The sequence below is a fragment of the Schistocerca gregaria genome, chromosome 2 (assembly GCF_023897955.1).
Source record: "Schistocerca gregaria isolate iqSchGreg1 chromosome 2, iqSchGreg1.2, whole genome shotgun sequence".
NCBI lineage: Eukaryota > Metazoa > Arthropoda > Insecta > Orthoptera > Acrididae > Schistocerca > Schistocerca gregaria.
Genome location: NC_064921.1, coordinates 672229397 through 672252404, shown reverse-complemented (window position 1 = coordinate 672252404; position 23008 = coordinate 672229397). Strand labels below are relative to the sequence as shown.

Below are 23008 nucleotides of genomic sequence, written 5' to 3'. Positions count from 1 at the left end.
TCTCATACTCTCTCTGTATTTATTATTTTTCAGATAATTTTGTACTTAAATTAGGTTTTTAATAATTGGAATCAACATTCTGGCTCATTTCTCAAGTTGTTCTGATTTAATTTAAAAAATCTGTTGTTATCTTTTAAGAGTGGTGTTGCAGCACTATCAATTGACACTTTTTTAGTTATGATTACATAAGATATTTTTTGAAGTTTTAAACATAAAGGTAAATCTTCCATTGTCTGTAATGTACTATTTCACCTACAGAGTAGGTCTTTTTCACTGCTTCCTTGCCTCATCTTTTCTCTTTCAGTTGTTACCATTGCCTTTTATGTGGCTTAATTAATGCTAGTTTTACTTATGTTATATCCCTGAAATGGTTGGCAGCCTTTGACTTTCCATCTTTTCAGGTTCCCCACACAGCAACCCTTCAGTTTACTTGCTGCCCTCCTGACAGCAGTGGTTTACTTCACAGTTGTTACAACTGACAGCAGAGGTATAGGTATTGTCTGCTCCATATCTGACAGCCTCAACACACCGGTCTCTCGTGACTATGCCCGCACATGTCTGGACTTACCGCACTGTCTATCAAACTTGCTTCCATTAGTCCTACCTATCTCACAATATACAGGGATGCTTATTTTTGTCGCTAGCTAGGTGCTGGTAGGGTGGTCTGTGATATTCCATGTAAATTGGGTTCAGGAAAAACCAAGGTACAAGCTGAAGTTGTTGAGGTCTACTGGGCTCACTCAAGCATTTGAAACAGTGTAATGTCAGGTGCTCTCCCAGTAACATTAAGCACAGAATAGTAATAAGAGGTTTCCAGCCAGGAAATAGTAATTACCAAAGTGGCAAAAAGAAAACAACCAGTGAAAATGCACATATTTAAGGTAAAAGTCAGTAATTCTGCATATCAAGGCTGATTAATTGAAATGCTGGAATGTTGAACACTTTCTGTAGCAGCTTGTAAGTGTAAAATCTGGGAGGCAGTGAGCCAGCTAGCTTGGGTGCAGATGACATATTTGGGTGGAAGTAATGTTGGAAATGCTTTCTCTGTTCATAAGTAAGTTAGTGGTTGATGAAATTATTGTGTCACTATGCCAAGCATATAAGAATTATGTGGAGCTGTTATGGGGGAGGGGGGGGGGGGGGGGGCGTGTTGACAGAATGGACGGACTTTGTGAGGTTTAATTAAAGTAAATAAACTGCATTTGCTTCTATGGGAATGTGAAGTTCTTTTATTTTAATGTAACTCTTGACCTAAATAGTTGGAAAAGTTATCCTGCACCAGTTCCCAGGTACCAGTAGGAGCTTGTACATTGACTGATTTTAGTGTTCATTTACCTGTTTAAAAGTCGGACTTTGAAATATTTGTGAATGCAATTGATATCATTGTTGAGGAGTAGTGTTTATTTTAACATTGCATATTTTCATGGCTGGCCTTCACAGTATCACTGTTGATTTTTAATTTATGGACGTAAGGCTGTGGTCAATGGCATAATTCTCTGCCTAATGTTTGATCTTCCAGTGGTACAGACTTCATCAGAGACTTTAATGACCCAGAGAGCTGTTACAGACTCAAACAAGCTCATCTGGGCTTCCAGCCATGCAATACAAAATGTTAGGTCGAGAATTATGCCTTGGACAGTGGCCTTACAAACATAAATCAAATATAAGCAATATTTTAACATTGTCTCATCAGTCAGTACAAAGCTGACCAACTTTATTAAGACATTTTTCTTGTAAATGTGGCTGTGCCAAAAATTGATCTACGTCCTGCAATAAATGTTGTGTATAATCATGGTGTAATACATAGTTTGGTTTACATGCTGCATATCACCAGCAGTGTGAGGCTTCCAGCCACGAACAAACATGTGACTCGTGGAGGGTGAGGCAGAAACATTTCAGTTGATTGAGTAACAAGTCCACTAGTTTTGCTCTACTGATTTTTATTATTTCAGACTAGTTTGTGGCTTATTGGGCCATCTTCAGTAAATAACTGACTAGTGTCAGGAAGGGACACCAATTCTTAGGTAACCAAATATTATAAGCAAAGACACAATCTACTTGCACACATTTGTTGCACAACATAAATAGTCATAGCGTGTAGGCTTTCACGGCCGGCGTCTTCAGTAATTAAAACTTCTGGGCTAAAAGGCCGTGGTCCAATAGTAGAAATACTTCCCCCTGATGTTTTATTGCCAGCTGTGGGCAACATCATTTGAGGTGAGTCTACGACTGGCTGCTAGGCCGTGGAGGTCCTGTTTATATAGAGCGTGGAGGGCGCCACCACTCGTCACGTGTTGTCAACAGTAAAACTATCTCTGGCTGGCGTCATTACTCTCGATCGAATGTAATTGATTGTCACATCTTTGGTACAAAGTCAATCGCCATATCTTATCTAACTTCAAGCCTTCTTCTTTCCTGTTAAAATTATTGTGGTGTTTAAAAATCTCTACAGCCTCTCTATACATACGTGCATAATAATGCAATGTCTTAGCTAGCACGCTCGCCTCACTAAATTTTATTTCATGGTCACCCGTTTCAAAAACATGTTCCGCTACAGCCGATTTGCCCATGTGCCCCAGTCGACAGTTCCTTTTGTGTTCAGTTAGGCGAGTATTGATACTTCTTTTTGTGGTTCCAATGTAAACCTTCCCACAACTATGAATTTTATACACACCAGGAGTAGCTGAAGTTGTATGAAAACATGCAACAACAATAACCATCGGTGGGGAAAGTTTTTCTTCCATTCATCCACAATATTATGGACCGTATCGGGAAAGTGCTGGCCAAGTTCAGAGTTGAAACAATCTTCAGACCCACCAAGAAGATTAGTGAATGCTTAAGATCGACGAAAGATGCACGACACCCTTTATCTACTTCTGGTGTGTATAAAATTCCGTGTAGTTGTGGGAAGGTTTACATTGGAACCACAAAAAGAAGTATCAATACTCGCCTAACTGAACACAAAAGGAACTGTCGGCTGAGACACAGGGACAAATCGGCTGTAGCGGAACATGTTTTTGAAATGGGTGACCATGAAATAAAATTTAGTGAGGCAAGTGTGCTAGCTAAGACATTGCATTATTATGCACGTATGTATAGAGAGGCTGTAGAGATTTTTAAACACCACAATAATTTTAACCAAGTCCTATCTTTTATAAGGGTAGTAGATATGAATAGACCTCTGATTCTTTAAAAAATAGAACTCCCATGTATAAAACACCTTCAAATGTCTGATCACTTTACAAATGACTTAATGCATTAAATATTTGATGTTAAGTTTGTAGGGGAGAAAACATATGGAAAAAGTCTGAAACTATGTTTAAAGTTGGTAACTGCTGTGAAAGAACGTGTAATTTTTGCTCAGTTTTAAGCAAAAAGCAATTTTTTTGTGAATCTCAAAGTTTATGATGTCATTTCTGCTTAGCTGTGTGTCATATAATGATATAATTTTTCATGTACATTCAGTGATGTTTGGGGATACTGTCTGCAAACTGTGTTGTGAATAGAGTTGGTGGTAAAAAAGTAAAAAATGTGATAAGCAATAAGCTTTTCGCCTTTCATTATTTTGTGGGGGTGTCAGTGAGAAAATGTTTCGTAAAAGTTTGAAATTAGGTGTAAAGCTTGTTGGAAGTAAAAAAAGTGTGCTTATTCTCAAATACTGGTTGAATAAAGTCTGCGTGTTTGCATGCGATCAGTTACGCTGCCTTAAGACACACAAATTTTCTAACTGTAATGTGTATCTTATTGTGTTAAACTATTAATGAGGAGATTATGACAACATTATAAATTTTTAAGTTTGGTCAATAACTATGCAAAATATTGAAAATAAAATGTTTGTTGCCTCTGGAAGCTGTTGGGCAGACAACCTACAACTGGTATTGGGTTTCAGAATAATCACTTAGTAATATATGAGGGTTGTTCTGAAAGTAAGTCTCATATTTTTATTCATGAAAACTACAGGAGATACATAAATCACAGCAGCACAGCTAAATAGAGCAATATTTCAGCTACAAACTGCCATTTTTACACAGTCACCACCATTCGTTGTACACTTTTTTCAACAATGAACCAGAGCCTGCATACTGCACTTGTAAAATCGGAACTAGCTGAGACTAATGACTTCCTTACAGCTTTGAACAACAGCATCTGCGTCTTGAAAATGTTCATAACATAATCCATCTTTCAGAGGCTTGAAGATATGGAAGTCTGAAGGCACTAAATTTGGACTGTACGGTTGATGTGGTAAGACAGTCCAGCCAAATTTTGCAGTGAGTTGCATGGTCGCAAAACTGGTATGGGGCCAGGTGTTATCAAGTTGCAGGTGAAAGATGGTCTTCACTGGCATTTCTCTGGAAATTCAGGTTTTAAGCTTAGTCAGTGTCATCTTGTGTGCCGAATTGACAGATTCTCCAGGCTCCAGGACATCCAAAAGAACCATGTCCTGGCTACCCCAGAAGACTGTGCTCATCACTTTGCCTCCAGATGGCTGTGTCTTGAATTTCTTCTTTGACAGATTATTCACACGTCGCCATTCCATGGACTGTGTCCTGGATTCTGAGTTGTCGTGGTGATGCCACGTCTCATCTCGGTGACAATGCTATTTGAAATATTGTCACTTTCAGCTTCATATTGGTCCAGTAGGTCCCTACAGATTTCCATTTGATGAGTTTTTTTCTTCTTCTGTATGTATCTGTGGGGCCCATTTCACACAGACTTTGCAATAACCAAGATGTTCCAACATTGTTTCTGAGGCATTACAGCTGACATTCAGAGTTGATCAAAGCGCTCTTCATTGCGAGGGATAACAGCTATGCTGGGTCGATCGGGCCGTGGCTTGTCATACATACCATTTTCACCATCTTGAAAATGCAGTACTCATCGTTTCGCATTGCTCACGTCTATTGTATCATCTCCATACACCTTTAGCATGCATGTATGAATTTCACTCGGCCCAGTTTCTTCACCAGTGAGGAATGCAATCACACATCACTGTTTTATACGTGCTTCCATATCAGACTCTATTTTGGAAAACTCATCTGCTGGTGCCAACTACTGCAGAACAATGGAACCACCTGCAAATGAAAGAGGAAGGTTCAAGCATTACTGCTACACTACTGACATCTGATGCGGACATCCAAAGTCACCACAAAAAATTAGAAGCCATTACTTTTGGAACGACCCTCGTAGATAGTACCTAAACCTTCAGTGCTATTTGGTATAAAATATACATTTTTTGGTACTTCTGGTTCATTTGTCAATGGGAGGAACAAACACTCTGTCACAGTGTTAGTATAACTTGTGCTTTTTTCTTTTGAAGAATTTTCATTTATGAATGTGTTTGCAACCTGAGCATAGCATTGCTTAAAAGTATTAGCAGCCTCAACTGAATCCACACATTTCCACCCCACCTTCTCCATTCTTATATTACCACAATTTCTTTTCTGTTTTTGTTTAAGTAAAACCATAGCATCCTTGAAATATCACTCAAAACTGGAAGTTCATTTTAGTAGAAGCTGAATTTTATTCCACTAATAAGCTTACTACTGTATATGCTTTCTTCTTCTCCCTATAAATGTCAGAGCTATCTCAGGTTTTGTTTATCTGTCAGTTTTTTGTATTTTATTTTTACTAGAATGTGTTGCGTAGTTAGTCTGCATCCGAGGGATTGGAGGGACAAAAGATGTTTACTACATAGGCAAATTGACCTCCCATTTTCAAAATTGTGTCACGTGAATCTAATGGAGCAATAATTACAAAATAATATATAACAAAGAGTTGAAGAAAAAGAAGAAACTGGCATGAAAGGATGATCAGAACAACTATGCAAAACCTGTAGATGTATATAAAAATTTACATAGTGGAAGATGGTCACTGTCTAATGAACTAAATTGAAAACTATGTGTATAACATTTTACTCACATGTGCAAAATAAATGTAACTGTCTGAAAAATGTGATGTAATAGATATGCACACTGCTATCCATCTGTACAAGAAATGCAGATGGATCTTCAGTAAAGTCTATTTTTAGGTCAAGTTATGAAATCAAATCTGACCTCTTAGTTTCTTGTTCAATTTCTTTGTTTATGTTTAAATTGATTTTGTGATATACACAGAAATAATGAAATTTTGCTCAACTTTTTACTTAAAGTGTATCATGTTGAATAAAATAAAATTATCTGCAGACATTTTTATGCAATTTTGATGAAGAGATTGATTATATTCTTTAAAAAATTGAAGAAAAAATAATTATGGTTCTACAGGTGGAAAGTTGAAATCAAGCCAGTTCGCCATCTTGGGATTAGACTACCAATACGTCACATCTTTATGTACAACTACTTGAGCATTGGAGTTGATGCACAAATAGCTCTTGACTTCCATCGAACACGTGAATCTCCATATTACTTGTTTGCCAGCAGAATTTTCAATAAGGTAGTTGGATTATACATAAATATTTCTTGCACTAGTTCACCTTGCTTGTTGTTTGTAACCAAAACAGAGAACACATTTATTGATGGTATTTGGTAAGTAGAGCTAGGCTTTTTAGAGAAGCAGGTATTCCCATTAGAGATCAGTGAACATTGTTCATATTGTGAAGGGAGCCGGTGATTAGATGTGTCAGAACAACACTTTTTTTTACATTAGGAAGGGAAAAGGAGGGTTTGAGAGTGTTTGCAAAAAATGATTCAAGAAATAATTAAACATCATTCAGAATTAGGATACAACATTTGTATAAAAAGCTCTTGATTGAAACATATCTGAAACAAAACTCAGTCTGTTTGCTGATCACCCTTAAATATGAATTTTTTCTACTATGGAGTGACAAAAGAATCCTTTAGCACGATTTACAGAAGTTCTCAGAAATATTTTGGCAGCCAGTTGTAATTCAGTCAGTTTATAAAATCATTTATGGTTGTGCATTAGAATATACTTGTGAAATTTGTGTACTACTGATTTGTCCTGGTGAATTAGATTTGCCTCAGCCTGTTAATGTATACTGTTTCTCTAAAGACAGTATGACCACTGGTATAGATATATTAAATGTTACAGGATATAGTTCAGCATCTTAATTCTGTGCAAGAGACTTGGAGAAAGTGGGAGTGGCCACACTTACAGAAAAATCCCATGAATTGGAAACAATCAATATTAATAAATTTTATTTAAAACATCTAGAAGACCGTACGACAGAAGTAGAATTTTGTAACAAATTCTTGATAGTAGTACTAGTAGTATCTCTGTACCAAGCACCTGCAGGAAATTTTAACCTGTTCATATATAATTTTGAAACTCTGTTGCTGTATTTACCAGATAAAAGAGCAAGAATTGGTGGTTGCTTGTGATATAAATAGACCTATAAAATTCTTTCAAAAGGTCTTCCAGTAAACCAGTATTGTCACTAGTAACTTGGGCAGCTGAAACAGCCATTGATATCTGTACAGGAATGTTTAATAAAGCACATCACATCAGGAAATTAACAGTCAATTTTGTATCAGTACCTTATATTAAGCATTAATACTGTTTATAGGTCAAAAAGAAAATTCTACTTGTTGCCTGTTGGTGAGGCGCAGCTATGATGCTGAAGTACCATATTACAAGAGGTACTACAGAGAATTAACAAAAGCACTTCAATGATCCAAGTAAATGTATTAAGAGGATAAAACAGTCACAACAGGGTACAAAATAAGAATAATGCAAAATACACTAAAAGGGGAGCGAATAGCTTTAGGAATAAAGTACTTGCCGATAACAATGTAACTTAACAACCTCTGAATAGCAGAAGCATTGATTCATCACCAGTCACACACAAAAGAGAAAGAAAATGTGCTAGCTTACGGAAACAATCCTTTCTTGACCTAAAGCGCATGAGCACGTGCATGCGCGCGTGCCCACACACACACACACACACACACACACACACACACACACACACGAACACACACACACACACAGTTTTATTTATAAATTATTTACATTCTTCCAGAACTTTCCTACTATATTTAACTTGTGAAACCTGTCTCGAACACCTCAGAGTCATTGAATTTCATCTCTAATGTTCCTCTTGTGATTACTGAATGTGTTGAACTATTACTAAATGATATACACAACACTACAGAATTTGGATTACATTCCCCTCACATTTATTAGCACAAATTTCAGTTTCAATGATCAGCTTTTTAATATGTAAGAACATCAGTATTTTAACACAGATCGGTAAGCTACACCTACTAGGAGTAATTTCACGAAGTTCACTAGTGACAATCATTGACTTAGAACATCATTTTATGCTTGCTGAGTGCAGACTTGATATTGACATACTTATGTATATTGTTTCTTTTTTTGTTACTTCTAGCTGCTGCATAGTTATTCACATTTTAACAACCAAGCACAAACTTGCGTTTTGTATGGAAAGTTGTGGTTGAGAATTACGAATTATTTTGGAATAAAGGAGGCGACTGACAGAAAGGCAGAAGCATTCATCATCAATAGGTGCACCAACAAAAGATAAAGAACTTGACTAGCTTTCGTAATGCACTTCTTTTTTCAAACATGTAGGAAAAACATGCACACAAACATATACATACTCACTCACACCCACACACCTGTCTCCTTACATTGTGCTTGGTCAACTGCCAGCTATTTCCTGGCCCATGGTGAGTGTACTGGGGTAAGGTGGGGGTGTGAGGTGATGGATTGAGAGAGGCAGGAGGCAGGGAGGCAGTTGGGGGAAGTGTCTAGCTGCTTGTGGTCGTGGGAGAGTGGGGAGCCATCTGTGGGTCATTCATTGTCAGCTGTTACAGGAAACTGATGGCGCTGCAAACATGGTCTCACAGGTCCTCCACTGATGGCTAGTACCATCTATAAGGAAATTCAGGTTCATACTTTTACACCTGGTATCTATCATCATGCTCCGAAATGAGGCATGATACTTCCAACCCCTCCCAAAGTGGTGTTTTGCTCCCCACACAACCTCTGCAACATCATAGTTCATCCCTATGCAACTACCATCCCCCTTCCCCTGCCACAGGGATCATACCCTTGTGGAAGACCCAGATGCAAGACCTACCCTATCCACCCAACAAGTATCTCGTACTCCAGTCCTGTCACAGGCTTATCCTACCCCATCAGAGGCCAGGCTACCTATGAAAGTAGCTGTGTTATATACCAGCTCTGCTGCAACTAGTGCACAGCATTTTACATTGGAATGACAACCATAGAGCTGTCAACAAGAATGAATGGGCACCATCAGAGCAGGGTGGACCACCCAATGGCACAACATGCAAAATTTCAGTGGATGTTTCCCAATCCATGCCCTCTGCATCCTCCCCATGACCACCAGCTTTCCTGAGCTGCGCAGGTGGGAGTTACCTTTACAACACATCCTTCACTTCTGTGTCCTTCCTGGCCTAAACCTCAGGTAATTTTGCTGCCCCCTCCCACCAATAGTGTGTGTGTGTGTGTGTGTGTGTGTGTGTGTGTGTGTGTGTGTGTTTGTGTGTACGTGTACAGGTACATCATGTACCAGCCCCTATCCCAGTACCCCTGCCCAATTTGTGCCCCCAGATCAGCTAGTTGTGTGCTGTTATCTCAAGGCCTAGTCTGTGAAATCGCATGCCCAGCAATCTGCCACTTGCCCCCTTTACCTGCACCCCTAGTTAATGCACTGGCCTCCTCACTCCCCCACAACCATTAGCCACTAGTCGCTTCACCACAATGTCCTCCCAGCCTCCTGCCCCTCTCCATCCCTCACCCCACACCCTCACCTCACCCCAGTACACTCCCATGGGCCAGGAAAGAGCTGACAGTTGACTGAGTACAATATAGGGAGATAGGCGTGTGCATTTGATTGTGTGTGTGTGTGTGTGTGTGTGTGTGTGTGTGTGTGTGTGTGTGTGTGTGTGTGTGTGCATGCATGTTTTTCCTACAAGCTTGAGAAAGGAAGTGCATTCCGAAAGCTAGCCAAGCTCTTTACCTTTTGTTTGTGTGCCTATTGACAACACAGCGCTGCTGCCTTTCAGTAAGTCGTCTCCTTCATTCCTATGCTACTCACCACATAGAGGAGCTGTTGAGTTGTAGGCACGCACAATGAAGAAAAGTGCTAAAATATTAAATCTTTCAGACGAAGTCCTTCTTTTTGAACTCTTGAAACTCCCTCTCCCCCCACCATACACACACACACACACACACACACACACACACACACACACACACACAAACTCTTACACTCATGGGTGTTGTTTCAGAGTACTGTTGTTATCAACAGGGTGCAAATTATATTATGAATAATAAAATTTGGGTAAAATACCACATGTAGATAAATTTGGTAATTTCATGTACACACAGTATATGCATTACTAATGATAAAAGATCAGAATGAGAATAAAAATAACAACACTAGGAGTTGTGTAAGAACAAGTAGGTTAATTGTACCATGCTCTGTTTGCAAGAGGTGTGTGTAGCTTGACAACTCTTCCTAGTAAGTACATTGTACGTGTCACCAGAAATATTTGTGAGTAGCCATAGCTAACTTCAGTATCATGGTTATGGCTCTCATCCTAACAGAAGAAGTAATGTTTAACATAATATATCTAAAATCAAAACATGTGATTGTTATGACAAAAGTCAACATAGTTATTTAAAATGTGAATTTAATAACTTCTCAGGTTATGTATTTAATACTGGAACATTTATTTACAAGCAGAAACATGCTTAATTTTACCCTCTAAACAAGAAAAAGCATAGAGAAATGCTATCAAGCTTTGTCCAAATTCACCATTAGCAACACTCTCCAAAAGTTTAGCAAAGATGTTCCACAGTTTGGGTTTTGCGAGACTTTTAATGTTCCGCAGGTTATTTCCACACATAGCAAGAATATGCTTAATTGAGTAAATAAGAAATTATAAAATATTGTTCTCTCTGCAGCTTGTCAAAGGAGTTTTTGAGTAAATTAAAATATCATGCCGTCACAGACAGCAGTTTAAATAATATTTGTACAACAGGAAATAAAGGGTTTCAGTAGAAAACACATGAATTAAGACATCAGTCTTGTGTGATTCAGATGGAATTACATTTGTTGTCCCTCAAGTTTCTAACTGCCATTGCTTTTTTGAGTTTATTAATGTGTGGCATATGTAGTATTAAGTAATACAAGAAAGATATTTTTCCGTGGTATTGTTGGTATATTAATAACTTTTGTAAATTGCTTTGGGCTCTTCTGACCTATGCATCAGTAGTCATTGGGCTCATGATAAAAAAATCATGGTTTTTTGTTGATTCCTAGATGTGGATAGGTTTGCTTATTCTCTTCTCTGGATGACAAGTTTGATTACGTAAGTTAAGAAGTAAACATAACAAGTTAACAGTATATGATAGAGGCACTGGTTCGTTGATCGATAGATAAGCAAGACTGAGAACACAGCTAGCTGTGGGATCAATTCTCCTTCAGAGCAATAGGGTACGCACAGGTGCGCGCGCGCGTACACACACACACACACACACACACACACACACACACACACAGAGGCACACGTGCTCCTATGTTTATGTTATTCTGGTTTACTACATTGTGCTGGCACTGCAACTTCTTGACTGAGTTAGGAGTTGTCAGGTGGGGTGTTCAAAGGGTGAACAAAGCCACAAAGTCGTTGAGGTCATGTCGCTACTGGAATGGAGGTGATGCATCTAACAAGCAAGTGGTGTGGTCCCAGCTCTTCAGTTGCTGTTTCATGAAGAGGTTTTTCCACATACTGTAGGTATGCTGTGAGTACAAGAATGGACCCCTAGCTGTATGTAGTTGGAAACCACTGTCCATATTTGTCAGTTCATTGTGCAGCCAATCTCCTCAGATTCTTACAAATTCAATCCCAGATTTTGTTCGCGTGTTTCAACTACATTGTGCTGTCATAGTTTGTACTAGGTCCTTTAAAGATTCTGTGCTCTTTTATAGTTGCTTTGTTGGTATCTGAAGGGTGCTGTGCTCCACACATCTTCCTGACAAAGGAGCAGCAAGCAAAATATGCACTTGAAATTGTGTTTCCAGAGTATTCTTCCAATTTTTACTTATTTGTCACCAATGTAAGTCATAAATGCTGTCACAACAGGTTTTTCTTGTACCTGTGTAAGTGGTGGCATACGATTCCTTCAGTTCTGTGGTTGATGTGGCGATGGTTGTAACCATTCTTCCAGAAAACTGACCATTGGTGCTGCAACTCCACTGCTAAATTCTAGTGGTCAGAGATGTTGCAAGTCCTGTGCATCATTCTGTTGAAAATGACTTCTTACTATGAAGGGACCATGACAGCTGAAGACATGAAAAATTCATTGTCGTCTTCTATCTCCATCGTGAACCTGATGGTTTGATACAGATGTCGCAAAAAGTCTTGTGGATGCTGGTGTCTATCTGACCACTTTATATAATCTACATATCAGAAGAAACATGACAGTTTTCAAACTGCTGACTTACGAACTTATTCATCAAATGCCTCCATAAACTTGTTGGCTACCCCATCGTGCCACGGTCAGCCTATTTGCAGTAATTTCCATCAACGGGAAATGGGTTCATGTGAAAGTGAATTTAAAGAGCAATGTCCTGAGTGAGTGTCTGGCTATCTGATGAACTGATAAATAAAGGCACTGGCTTCCAAGTAGGTGGGGCTTTCGACCCAACCTTGAGCATGCTAAAAGCACAACGAGAATCTGTGGGAACATCCACTCTTGCCAAGTCAACTGAAGTGGTAGGACCACACCATGTAGACAAGCCTCTTCCACTCCAGCAGCATCAAGAGCTCAGCAGAGATGTAAATCGACAGAGGAACATGGCTATTATCCTGCCAACATATGACCTGAGATGAACAGAGGGAGGGAGGTAATGAATAACACATCATACAGGGAAAGGTAGTCAGTAATCAGGACCACTTGAAGACGACAAGAAGTTAACTTGCTGGAATATCACACCATTTGGTTTACACTCTCCAAGCTGAATACCTGAGAACATTTCAAAAGCACACTAGGCAAGCCTAAAACCATACATGCTTATAAGTTATTCTCTTTAATTTGCTGAACAGGGTAGAGTCCGCACTTGGGTCATTTGCATGAATATCAAGGTGAATATAAAAAGGGAAGATCTTGCACAGAACATATTCAATTTAACATCCATAATTTGTCACAGATTTTCAAACTCCAAGGACATAGTTTTAACATCCATTGATTTTTAAGAGGCTCTGACTCTGTTAACAGAGAAACCACAAAGAAATCAAACAATTTGGAGTTAAAACTAAAGTAGTGAACATACTATGGTAATAAAGTAGTAAAAGAAACCAATGAGAAATTTGGATAGGGAATTAAAGTCCAAGGAGAGTAAGTGAAAACTTTGAGGTTTACTGATGATATTGTATTCTGTCAAAGACAGTAAAGGACTTGAAAGAGCGGTTGAATGGAATGGATGTGACTTGTAAAGAGGGTATAGGCTAAACATCAACAAAGGTAATATGAGGGTAATGGAGTAGTTGAGTCAGGTGATGCTGAAATAATTAGATAAGGAAATGAGACATTAAAAGTAGTAGATGAATTATGTTATTTGTGCACCAAAATAACGGATGATGGCTAAAGTAGAGAGTATATAAAATGCATGCTGGCTATAGCACAAAAAGCATTTCTGCGAAAGAGTAATTTGTAGAAGTTTTTTCTGAAGGTATTTATGTGGAGTGTAGCATTATTTGGAAGTGAAACATGGACAATGAGCAGTTCAGACAACATGAAAATAGATACTTTTGAAATGTGGTGCTAAAGAAAAGTGTAGAAGATTAGGTGGGTAAATCGAGTAACTAATTAGGAAGTACTAAACTGAATTGGAGAAAAAATAAATTTCTGGCACGACTTGGTTAAAATAAGAGATTCGTAGATAGAAAACATCCTAAGACATGAAGGAATCATCAGTATGATAATGGAGGGAAGTGGAGGAAGGGGGGGGGGGGGGGTGTAAAAATTGTATAAAAGGACCAAGGGATTAATACAGTAAGCAGATACAGAAGTACGTAGGTTGCAGTAGTTATTTGGAGACGAAGAGGCTTGCACAGGGTAGAATAGTGTGGAGAGCTGTGTCAAGCTAGTCTCTGGAATGCAGACAACAAGAACAACAACAAAAACATGTGAATCTCCCACAGGCACACAAATACAAGTGTGAAGTGAAACATCAAAGTCTTTCAAAATAAATACAGAAGTGAGTATGGTCTCCAGTCCTTTTTATCTTTTTTATGGAGAAAATTGTACAAATGTGAAATGAAAAACTGTTGGAAATAAAAATCAAACAATGGAAAATCCAGGATGGAATGTAACAATATTCGAGAAGGAAAGTTGCTACTTACCATATAGCGGAGAGGCTGAGTTCCGATAGGCACAACAAAAAAATTCACACAATTATAGCTTTCGGCCATTAAAGCCTTTGTCAACAAGACACACACACACACACACACACAAATACAAATGCAACTCGCACACAAATCTGCAGTCTCAGTCAACTGAAACCACACTGCCAGTTGCCTGAGACTGCAGAAGTGTGTGCGAGTTGCATTTGCACAAGTGTGTGTGTGTTTGTGAATGTGTGTCTATTGTTGACAAAGACCTTAATGGCCAAAAGCTATAACTGTGTGAATCTTTTTGTTGTGCCTATCACGGCTCAGCATCTCTGCTGGTAAGTATTAACTTTCCTTCTCTAATGTTGTTGGAAATAAAAATTTCACAAATAATACTTGGGAGAAAGAACAGACATGTTCAAGTAAATTATCTGGCATTAAACACCAAATCCTCCAAACTTATTAGTAACAGTTGTTAGTCAAATAGAAAAAAAGTAAAAATATTCACATTATGAGGGAAATAATTGAAGAATGTGGCTTAGCAAAACCAGCTACAAAACATGCTTAACCAAGAACCTTAAAATAAAGCACTACACAGTGGTGGTGAAACCACAATACCTATATGTCCAAATCAAATCAGATTATCGAAAACTGAATTGTAAGTTGGATAAATTAGAAACATTGGAGAGGAGAGTCATAAGGAAAATACTGAGTTCACTAAAATGACAGACTGCTGAGTATTAAGAAGTTATGATGAAATGTTTTAGAATATATTAAATATAACAGAAATAATGGGAAAGAGTAGACTTATGGCCTTTGGTCATTTGTGTAAAATAAATGACCAGAAGTTACCTAAATGGTTCCTCAAATGTGACAAAAGCGGTCAGCTACAAGCTGGATTCAAGATGCTAAAAAAAAAAGGTATATAAACAATAGAAAGGGACAGTTTGAGAATAAAAAATATTATAAATGGATGGTTTCCAAGGCATGAAGGAAAATAAGATGTTGAAAATGACTGAGGAGAGGAAAAACAGTACAGTGAAATAATGGAAGAATGGTATACTGGAGGCCTGTACAGGTTGGTGGTGGAAGTGATAGTGGTGGTGATGGTGGTGGTGGTGTGTGTGTATGTGGGGGGGGGGGGGGGGGGGGACTTAGTATTACTCTCACATTAAATAAGAATAAAAATTCAGTCTTTTCATGTTGATTTCCATTGTTTTCATCAAGACCAGTTTACTCTTGTCATGCTGTCAAAACTTGTGTCTCATCTGCAATGTTAGTGATACCTGTTAAGCCAAAAATAACTAGACAGATTTGCTTGTAATCTCTCATCATTGACATTGGTTTTAAAAATATCGATATCTTTGAAATGTACAACTTGAATTCTGAGATAAAGCAACTGAAGCATACATCCCAACAGAATCAGTATGAGTCATTGAGATAGTACATTACTACTTGTCAAGAAATGAAAAAATGTAGATGCTCAACAATCATGAGACAATCTGCATTCCTTCCTTTTTGTGTAGTTACTATCAAAACACCAAGGATCCTGGGCAGATAAGGATGTAGGACCTATTTTCCTACTGCCCAGGGAGATAAGATGATGCTGTGCCTGGCTGAAGACAATGTGGGCATCAGGTTTCCTGAAATTTACTGTATTCCTTGTTAGTGCAGAATCAAACTATATCAGCCAAACTCTACAGCTCCTGAACCTCGTGTAAATGCCAATGAAACATAAAAAAAGTAGCAAGTGAGAAAAATCACAGCTCATAAATAGATATAAAATAGTATTTGATGCAACAGAAATATTTTACTACACATCGGACTTCTGGTACTCTGTAATCAAAGAGACCATAGAAATCAAAATGTACAACAAAAACATTATCTGGGACATTAGTTATAATACTTGTGATGCATGGAAGTGGGCTCTCAACTACATAAGCCATGTTGTTGTCTAGTGTCACTTTCAACATGACATCAGTCAGTTGTCCCAGACAAAGATGATGGAGGTTATCATCAAAAGCTTAATTTTCGTAGTTCTAATTTTTATGTGGAAGAATACTGAAAATACTTTATACAAATGTAAAGAGAAGCCCAAAGAAACTGCTGGTGGCCAACTCTTTCTACTCCATTGCCAAGTTCCGTAGTAATCCTAGTTGACATAGATATAATTCACAATATCACACAGTATGAATAATACATAATTCTTCACTTCTCATATAATGTGTCATGTTACTCTGTAAATGAAAATAGTACTGTTTTATTTATTACAGTCCCCTAAGGACCACCTTGCTACACATCTATGATATGAGCATTAAATCTAAGCCCTTTATTGCATGTGAAAATTTTGTGTACTTTATTATTTATCTCGAGAAGTTTACAAATTAGTGCGGATTTCATTATTATGTCTGTGACATATTTAATCTAATCTGAACACATTGGTAAAACAGTCCAGTAGCCATTTTTGGTTACAGGCCCAGAGAGAAAAAGAAGAGATGTAAATAGGGAAGAAACAGCAAACTAGATCACAGATGAAATTGAACTACATTTTCTGAATTTGCATCAGCTGTATTAGGTGTGGATATAGTACCCGTTGGTGACAAAAGAAAATTTGTTCTAGACTGAGACTTGAACCCAGACTTCCCAATTATTGTGAGCAGTCGTTTACCAGTAGGCTGTCTCTGCACGCTTCATGGACTGACACAAACTTCCACATTTCAAACCATGTACCGTCAGGTGGCTTGTGGAGTATGGATGTAGATGTAGACATGGGGAACTGAGGTGTATGAATTAATCATCTAGTGTCCATCTCAGCATGTAATATTTACATAATGTCTGGATGAACAGGCATTGACGATAATTGATGTCCATTCCAAATTAGATCAATTTTTATTTGCTGTATGTGGATAACTTGGCATCAGCTGTATTAAGCATAGATGTAGTACCTATTGGTCAAATATGAAAAATATTGTTCTGCTCTGGGACTCGAACCCAGTTTTCCCACCTATCACGAGCTGTCACCTTACCATTAGGCTATGCATGCATGCCTCATAAAGTGGCAGAAACTTCAATATGTCATACTGTCTACATCCCTGTCCTGTTCATTGAGACATTAATGTAGATATTACATACCAAGGTGGAATACTGTATCTTTCACTGTGGAATGTTGTTTATGTGAGGGGTCCATGACAGTTTCACATCCATAGTTACTCCTAGATACTTTACTACTTCCTATACAGGTAAAGTTTCATTGAGAAGCCTAAAATTCCTGTATGTGTGCTGGATAAGCTTCCTTATAAATGGCACTATAACTGTTAACTTAGGGCTGGGTGTTTGACACCCATTTCAACCTCAGACATAATATCATGCCATCAGGTAAGGATGACTCCAATGCTACACTCCTGGAAATGGAAAAAAGAACACATTGACACCGGTGTGTCAGACCCACCATACTTGCTCCGGACACTGCGAGAGGGCTGTACAAGCAATGATCACACGCACGGCACAGCGGACACACCAGGAACCGCGGTGTTGGCCGTCAAATGGCGCAAGCTGCGCAGCATTTGTGCACCGCCGCCGTCAGTGTCAGCCAGTTTGCCGTGGCATACGGAGCTCCATTGCAGTCTTTAACACTGGTAGTATGCCGCGACAGCGTGGACGTGAACCGTATGTGCAGTTGATGGACTTTGAGCGAGGGCGTATAGTGGGCATGCGGGAGGCCGGGTGGACGTACCGCCGAATTGCTCAACACGTGGGGCGTGAGGTCTCCACAGTACATCGATGTTGTCGCCAGTGGTCGGCGGAAGGTGCACGTGCCCGTCGACCTGGGACCGGACCACAGCGATGCACAGATGCACGCCAAGACCGTAGGATCCTACGCAGTGCCGTAGGGGACCGCACCGCCACTTCCCAGCAAATTAGGGACACTGTTGCTCCTGGGGTATCAGCGAGGACCATTCGCAACCGTCTCCATGAAGCTGGGCTACAATCCCGCACACCGTTAGCCTGTATTCCGCTCACGCCCCAACATCGTGCAGCCCGCCTCCAGCGGTGTCGCGACAGGCGTGAATGGAGGGACGAATGGAGACGTGTCGTCTTCAGCGATGAGAGTCGCTTCTGCCTTGGTGCCAATGATGGTTGTATGCGTGTTTGGCGCCATGCAGGTGAGCGCCACAATCAGGACTGCATACGACCGAGGCACACAGGGCCAACACCCGGCATCATGGTGTGGGGAGCGATCTCCTACAATGGCCGTACACCTCTGGTGATCGTCGAGGGGACACTGAATAGTGCACGGTACATCCAAACCGTCATCGAACCCATTGTTCTACCATTCCTAGACCGGCAAGGGAACTTGCTGTTCCAACAGGACAATGCACGTCCGCATGTATCCCGTGCCACCCAACGTGCTCTGGAAGGTGTAAGTCAACTACCCTGGCCAGCAAGATCTCCGGATCTGTCCCCCATTGAGCATGTTTGGGACTGGATGAAGTGTCGTCTCACGCGGTCTGCACGTCCAGCACGAACGCTGGTTCAACTGAGGCGCCAGGTGGAAATGGCATGGCAAGCCATTCCACAGGACTACATCCAGCATCTCTACGATCGTCTCCATGGGAGAATAGCAGCCTGCATTGCTGCGAAAGGTGGATATACACTGTACTAGTGCCGACATTGTGCATGCTCTGTTGCCTGTGTCTATGTGCCTGTGGTTCTGTCAGTGTGATCATGTGATGTATCTGACCCCAGGAATGTTCTTTGATAAAAAAAATTCTCTGAGTTCCAGTCAAGGATTTATCTTGAGATGATCCAAGTTTGTGATGATTTCCACACCTTGGAGTGGTGTATCAACCGAACCAGTTGCACAAACAGCTTACATCGGTTCCAATGCCGTTCTTTCAATGTTTGCAATCTCATCATGTTCCTTAGTTTTTGTTTTTTCTTGTTCTGTGTTCTCCATTTTGATCCCACGATAATTGGGGATATATTCGTTCAACACCACAGAAGCCCTTTAATCCAAGGTTAATTACTCAGTGAGGTTGCCCAGTATCTGTTAGGCTCCATTAATGACAAATCTATCCATGTGTCCCACCACACACACACACACACACACACACACACACACACACACACACACACACACACACACACACACACCTACATCTACATCCATACTCCGCAAGCCACCTGACGGTGTGTGGCGGAGGGTACCCTGAGTACCTCTATCGGTTCTCCCTTCTATTCCAGTCTCGTATTGTTCGTGAAAAGAAGGATTGTCGGTATGCTTCTGTGTGGGCTCTAATCTCTTTGATTTTATCCTCATGGTCTCTTTGCGAGGCATATGTAGGAGGGAGCAATATACTGCTTGACTCTTCGGTGAAGGTATGTTCTCGAAACCTTAACAAAAGCCTGTACTGAGCTACTGAGCGTCTCTCCTGCAGAGTCTTCCACTGGAATTTATCTATCATCTCCGTAATGCTTTTGCGATTACTAAATGATTCTGTAACGAAGCGCGCTGCTCTCCGTTGGATCTTCTCTATCTCTTCTATCAACCCTATCTGGTACGGATCCCACACTGCTGAGCAGTATTCAAGCAGTGGGCTAACAAGCATACTGTAACCTACTTCCTTTGTTTTCAGATAGCATTTCCTTAGGATTCTTCCAATGAATCTCAGTCTGGCATCTGCTTTACTGGAGATCAACTTTATATGATCATTCCATTTTAAATCACTCCTAACGCGTACTCCCAGATAATTTATGGAATTAACTGCTTCCAGTTGCTGACCTGCTATTTTGTAGCTAAATGATAAGGGATCTATCTTTCTATGTATTCGCAGCACATTACACTTGTCTACATTGAGATTTAATTGCCATTCCCTGCACCATGCGTCAATTCGCTGCAGATCCTCCTGCATTTCAGTACAATTTTCCAGTGTTACAACCTCTCGATACACCACAACATCATCTGCAAAAAGCCTCATTGAACTTCCAATGTCATCCACAAGGTCATTTATGTATATTGTGAATAGCAAAGGTCCTATGACACTCCCCTGCGTCACACCTGAAATCACTCTTACTTCGGAAGACTTCTCTCCCTTGAGAATGACATGCTGCAGTCTGTTATCTAGGAACTCTTCAATCCAATCACACAATTGGTCTGATAGTCCATATGTTCTTACTTTGTTCATTAAACGACTATGGGGAACTGTATCGAACGTCTTGCGGAAGTCAAGAAACACGGCATCTAGGCATCTACCTGTGAACCCGTGTCTATGGCCCTCTGAGTCTCGTGGACGAATAGCGTGAGCTGAGTTTCACATGACCGTCTTTTTTTAAATCCATGCTGATTCCTACAGAGTAGATTTCTAGTCTCCAGAAAAGTCACTATACTCGAACATAATATGTGTTCCAAAATTCTACAACTGATCGACGTTAGAGATATAGGTCTATAGTTCTGCACATCTGTTCGACGTCCCTTCTTGAAAACGGGGATGACCTATGCCCTTTTCCAATCCTTTGGAACGCTATGCTCTTCTACATCTCTACGGTACACCGCTGCAAGAAGGGGGGCAAGATCCTTCGCGTACTCTGTGTAAAATCGAACTGGTATCCCATCAGGTCCAGCGGCCTTTCCTCTTTTGAACGATTTTAATTGTTTCTCTATCCCTTTGTCGTCTATTTCGATATCTACCATTTTGTCATCTGTATCACAATCTAGAGAAGGAGCTACAGTGCAGTCTTCCTCTGTGAAACAGCTTTGGAAAAAGACATTTAGTATTTCGGCCTTTAGTCTGTCATCCTCTGTTTCAGTATCATTTTGGTCACAGAGTGTCTGGACGTTTTGTTTTTATCCACCTACTGTTTTGACATAAGACCAAAATTTCTTAGGAGTTTCAAATTCATTGAATGCCTCTCGCATAGCCCTCCTTACACTACATTTCGCTTTGTGTAATTTTTGTTTGTCTGCAAGGCTTTGGCTATGTTTATGTTTGCTGTGAAGTTCCCTTTGTTTCCGCAGCAGTTTTCTGACTCGGTTGTTGTACCACGGTGGCTCTTTTCCATCTCTTACGATCTTGCTTGGCACATACTCATCTAACGCATGTTGCGCGATGGTTTTGAACTTTGTCCACTGATCCTCAACACTGTCTGTACTTGAGACAAAACTTTTGTGTTGAGCCTTCAGGTACTCTGTAATCTGCTTTTTGTCACTTTTGCTAAACAGAGAAATCTTCCTACCTTTTTTAATATTTCTATTTACGGCTGAAATCATTGATGCCGTAACCGCTTTATGATTGCTGATTCCCTGTTCTGTGTTAACTGTTTCAAATAGTTCAGGTCTGTTTGTCACCAGAAGGTCTAATATGTTATTGCCACGAGTCGGTTCTCTGTTTAACTGCTCAAGGTACTTGGACATATGCTATCAATAGTATGCTGGGCACTGGACTAAACTGTTATAAAAGAGTTGTACCATCTCAGGACAGAATTGATACAGATACCAAAGAACTCCAGAAGAAATGGGATAGTGAAAAGGTCATTGAAGTTCAGAATTCCATGAAACACAGTGTGTAAGCAGTGAAAGTCAGTATTTTTTATTCTCTCCTTCAATTTACTGAAGTTGCCCGAATATGCTATGGCAGGTTTCCTCCATCCTAAAGTTGGGCTGTATGTATGTAATGCAATGTGCTGCTTTAAGAGTCAACACTTTGGTCACACCATCATATTCTTTGCCCCTGCCACCCGTTATGAACGTTTGAGTCTCCCAGTCTATATCTCGCAAATTAAAATCTCCACCCATAACTATAACATGGTGGGGAAATCTACTTGAAATATTTTCCAAATTATCCTTCAGGTGCTCAGCCACAACAGCTGCTGAGCCAGGGAGCCTATAGAGACATCCAGTTACCATGTCTGAGCCTGCTTTAACCATGACCTTCACACAAATCATTTCACTTTTCGGATCTCCGTCAATTTCCTTTGATACTATTGCGCTTCTTATCGCTATAAACATGCCTCCCCCTTCACTGTCCAGCCTGTCTCTGAGTTTAGGATTTCATTACTGTTTATGCCTGGTTTCAGCCAACTTCCTGTCCCTAGTACTATATGTGTGTTGTGACCGTTTATTAATGAGAGCAGTTCTGGGACCTTTCTATAGATGCTCCTGCAGTTTACTATTAGCACATTAATATTGTTATTCCCTGTTGCATTTTGCCTACTCCTACCTTGCCGCGTCTCAGGAGGCGTCTTGTTGGGCCTAGGGAGGGAATTCTCTAACCTAAAAAACCCCCATTTGCACTCCACATGTGCACACACATTGACGTGTATCATATCCCACCTTTGGTTGGATATCTGGAGAAATGCAGTAGGACTATGGGATTGGATATGGGAGAGATGGTTTGTTGTGGGATACTCTTCGTCTGCTCTGTCTATTGAGGCCTGTCCGGAGTGGGATATCCTGCCAGTAGTTGGGTTACAGCTAGCACAGCCCTCAGCTTCTTGAGGAATGAAAGCCTTTCTGCTCACAAGGACAGAGCTTAAACAAGATGGTGTCCCCTGGAGAGGGGGCCACATAGACCCTTCCCTCCACCATCAGCTTTTCAAACTACGCAGATGGGAATTACCCTTACAACACATGGTCCGCTCCTATAATCGCCCTGGTCTCAATCTCA

The 23008-nt window shown here is 40.1% G+C and overlaps 1 protein-coding gene across 14 annotated transcripts in view; it reads left to right on the top strand.

Annotated features, from left to right (window-relative positions):
• The window catches only part of LOC126334721 (diacylglycerol kinase epsilon-like), a 189051-nt gene that overhangs the window by 95652 nt on the left and 70391 nt on the right, over positions 1-23008 (top strand). For all 14 annotated transcript variants that reach the window (XM_049997255.1, XM_049997246.1, XM_049997250.1 and 11 more), the window contains one exon: positions 6261-6429. In XM_049997255.1, coding sequence (XP_049853212.1) covers positions 6261-6429 — 169 coding nt within the window. The remainder of the gene's footprint in view (positions 1-6260; positions 6430-23008) is intronic.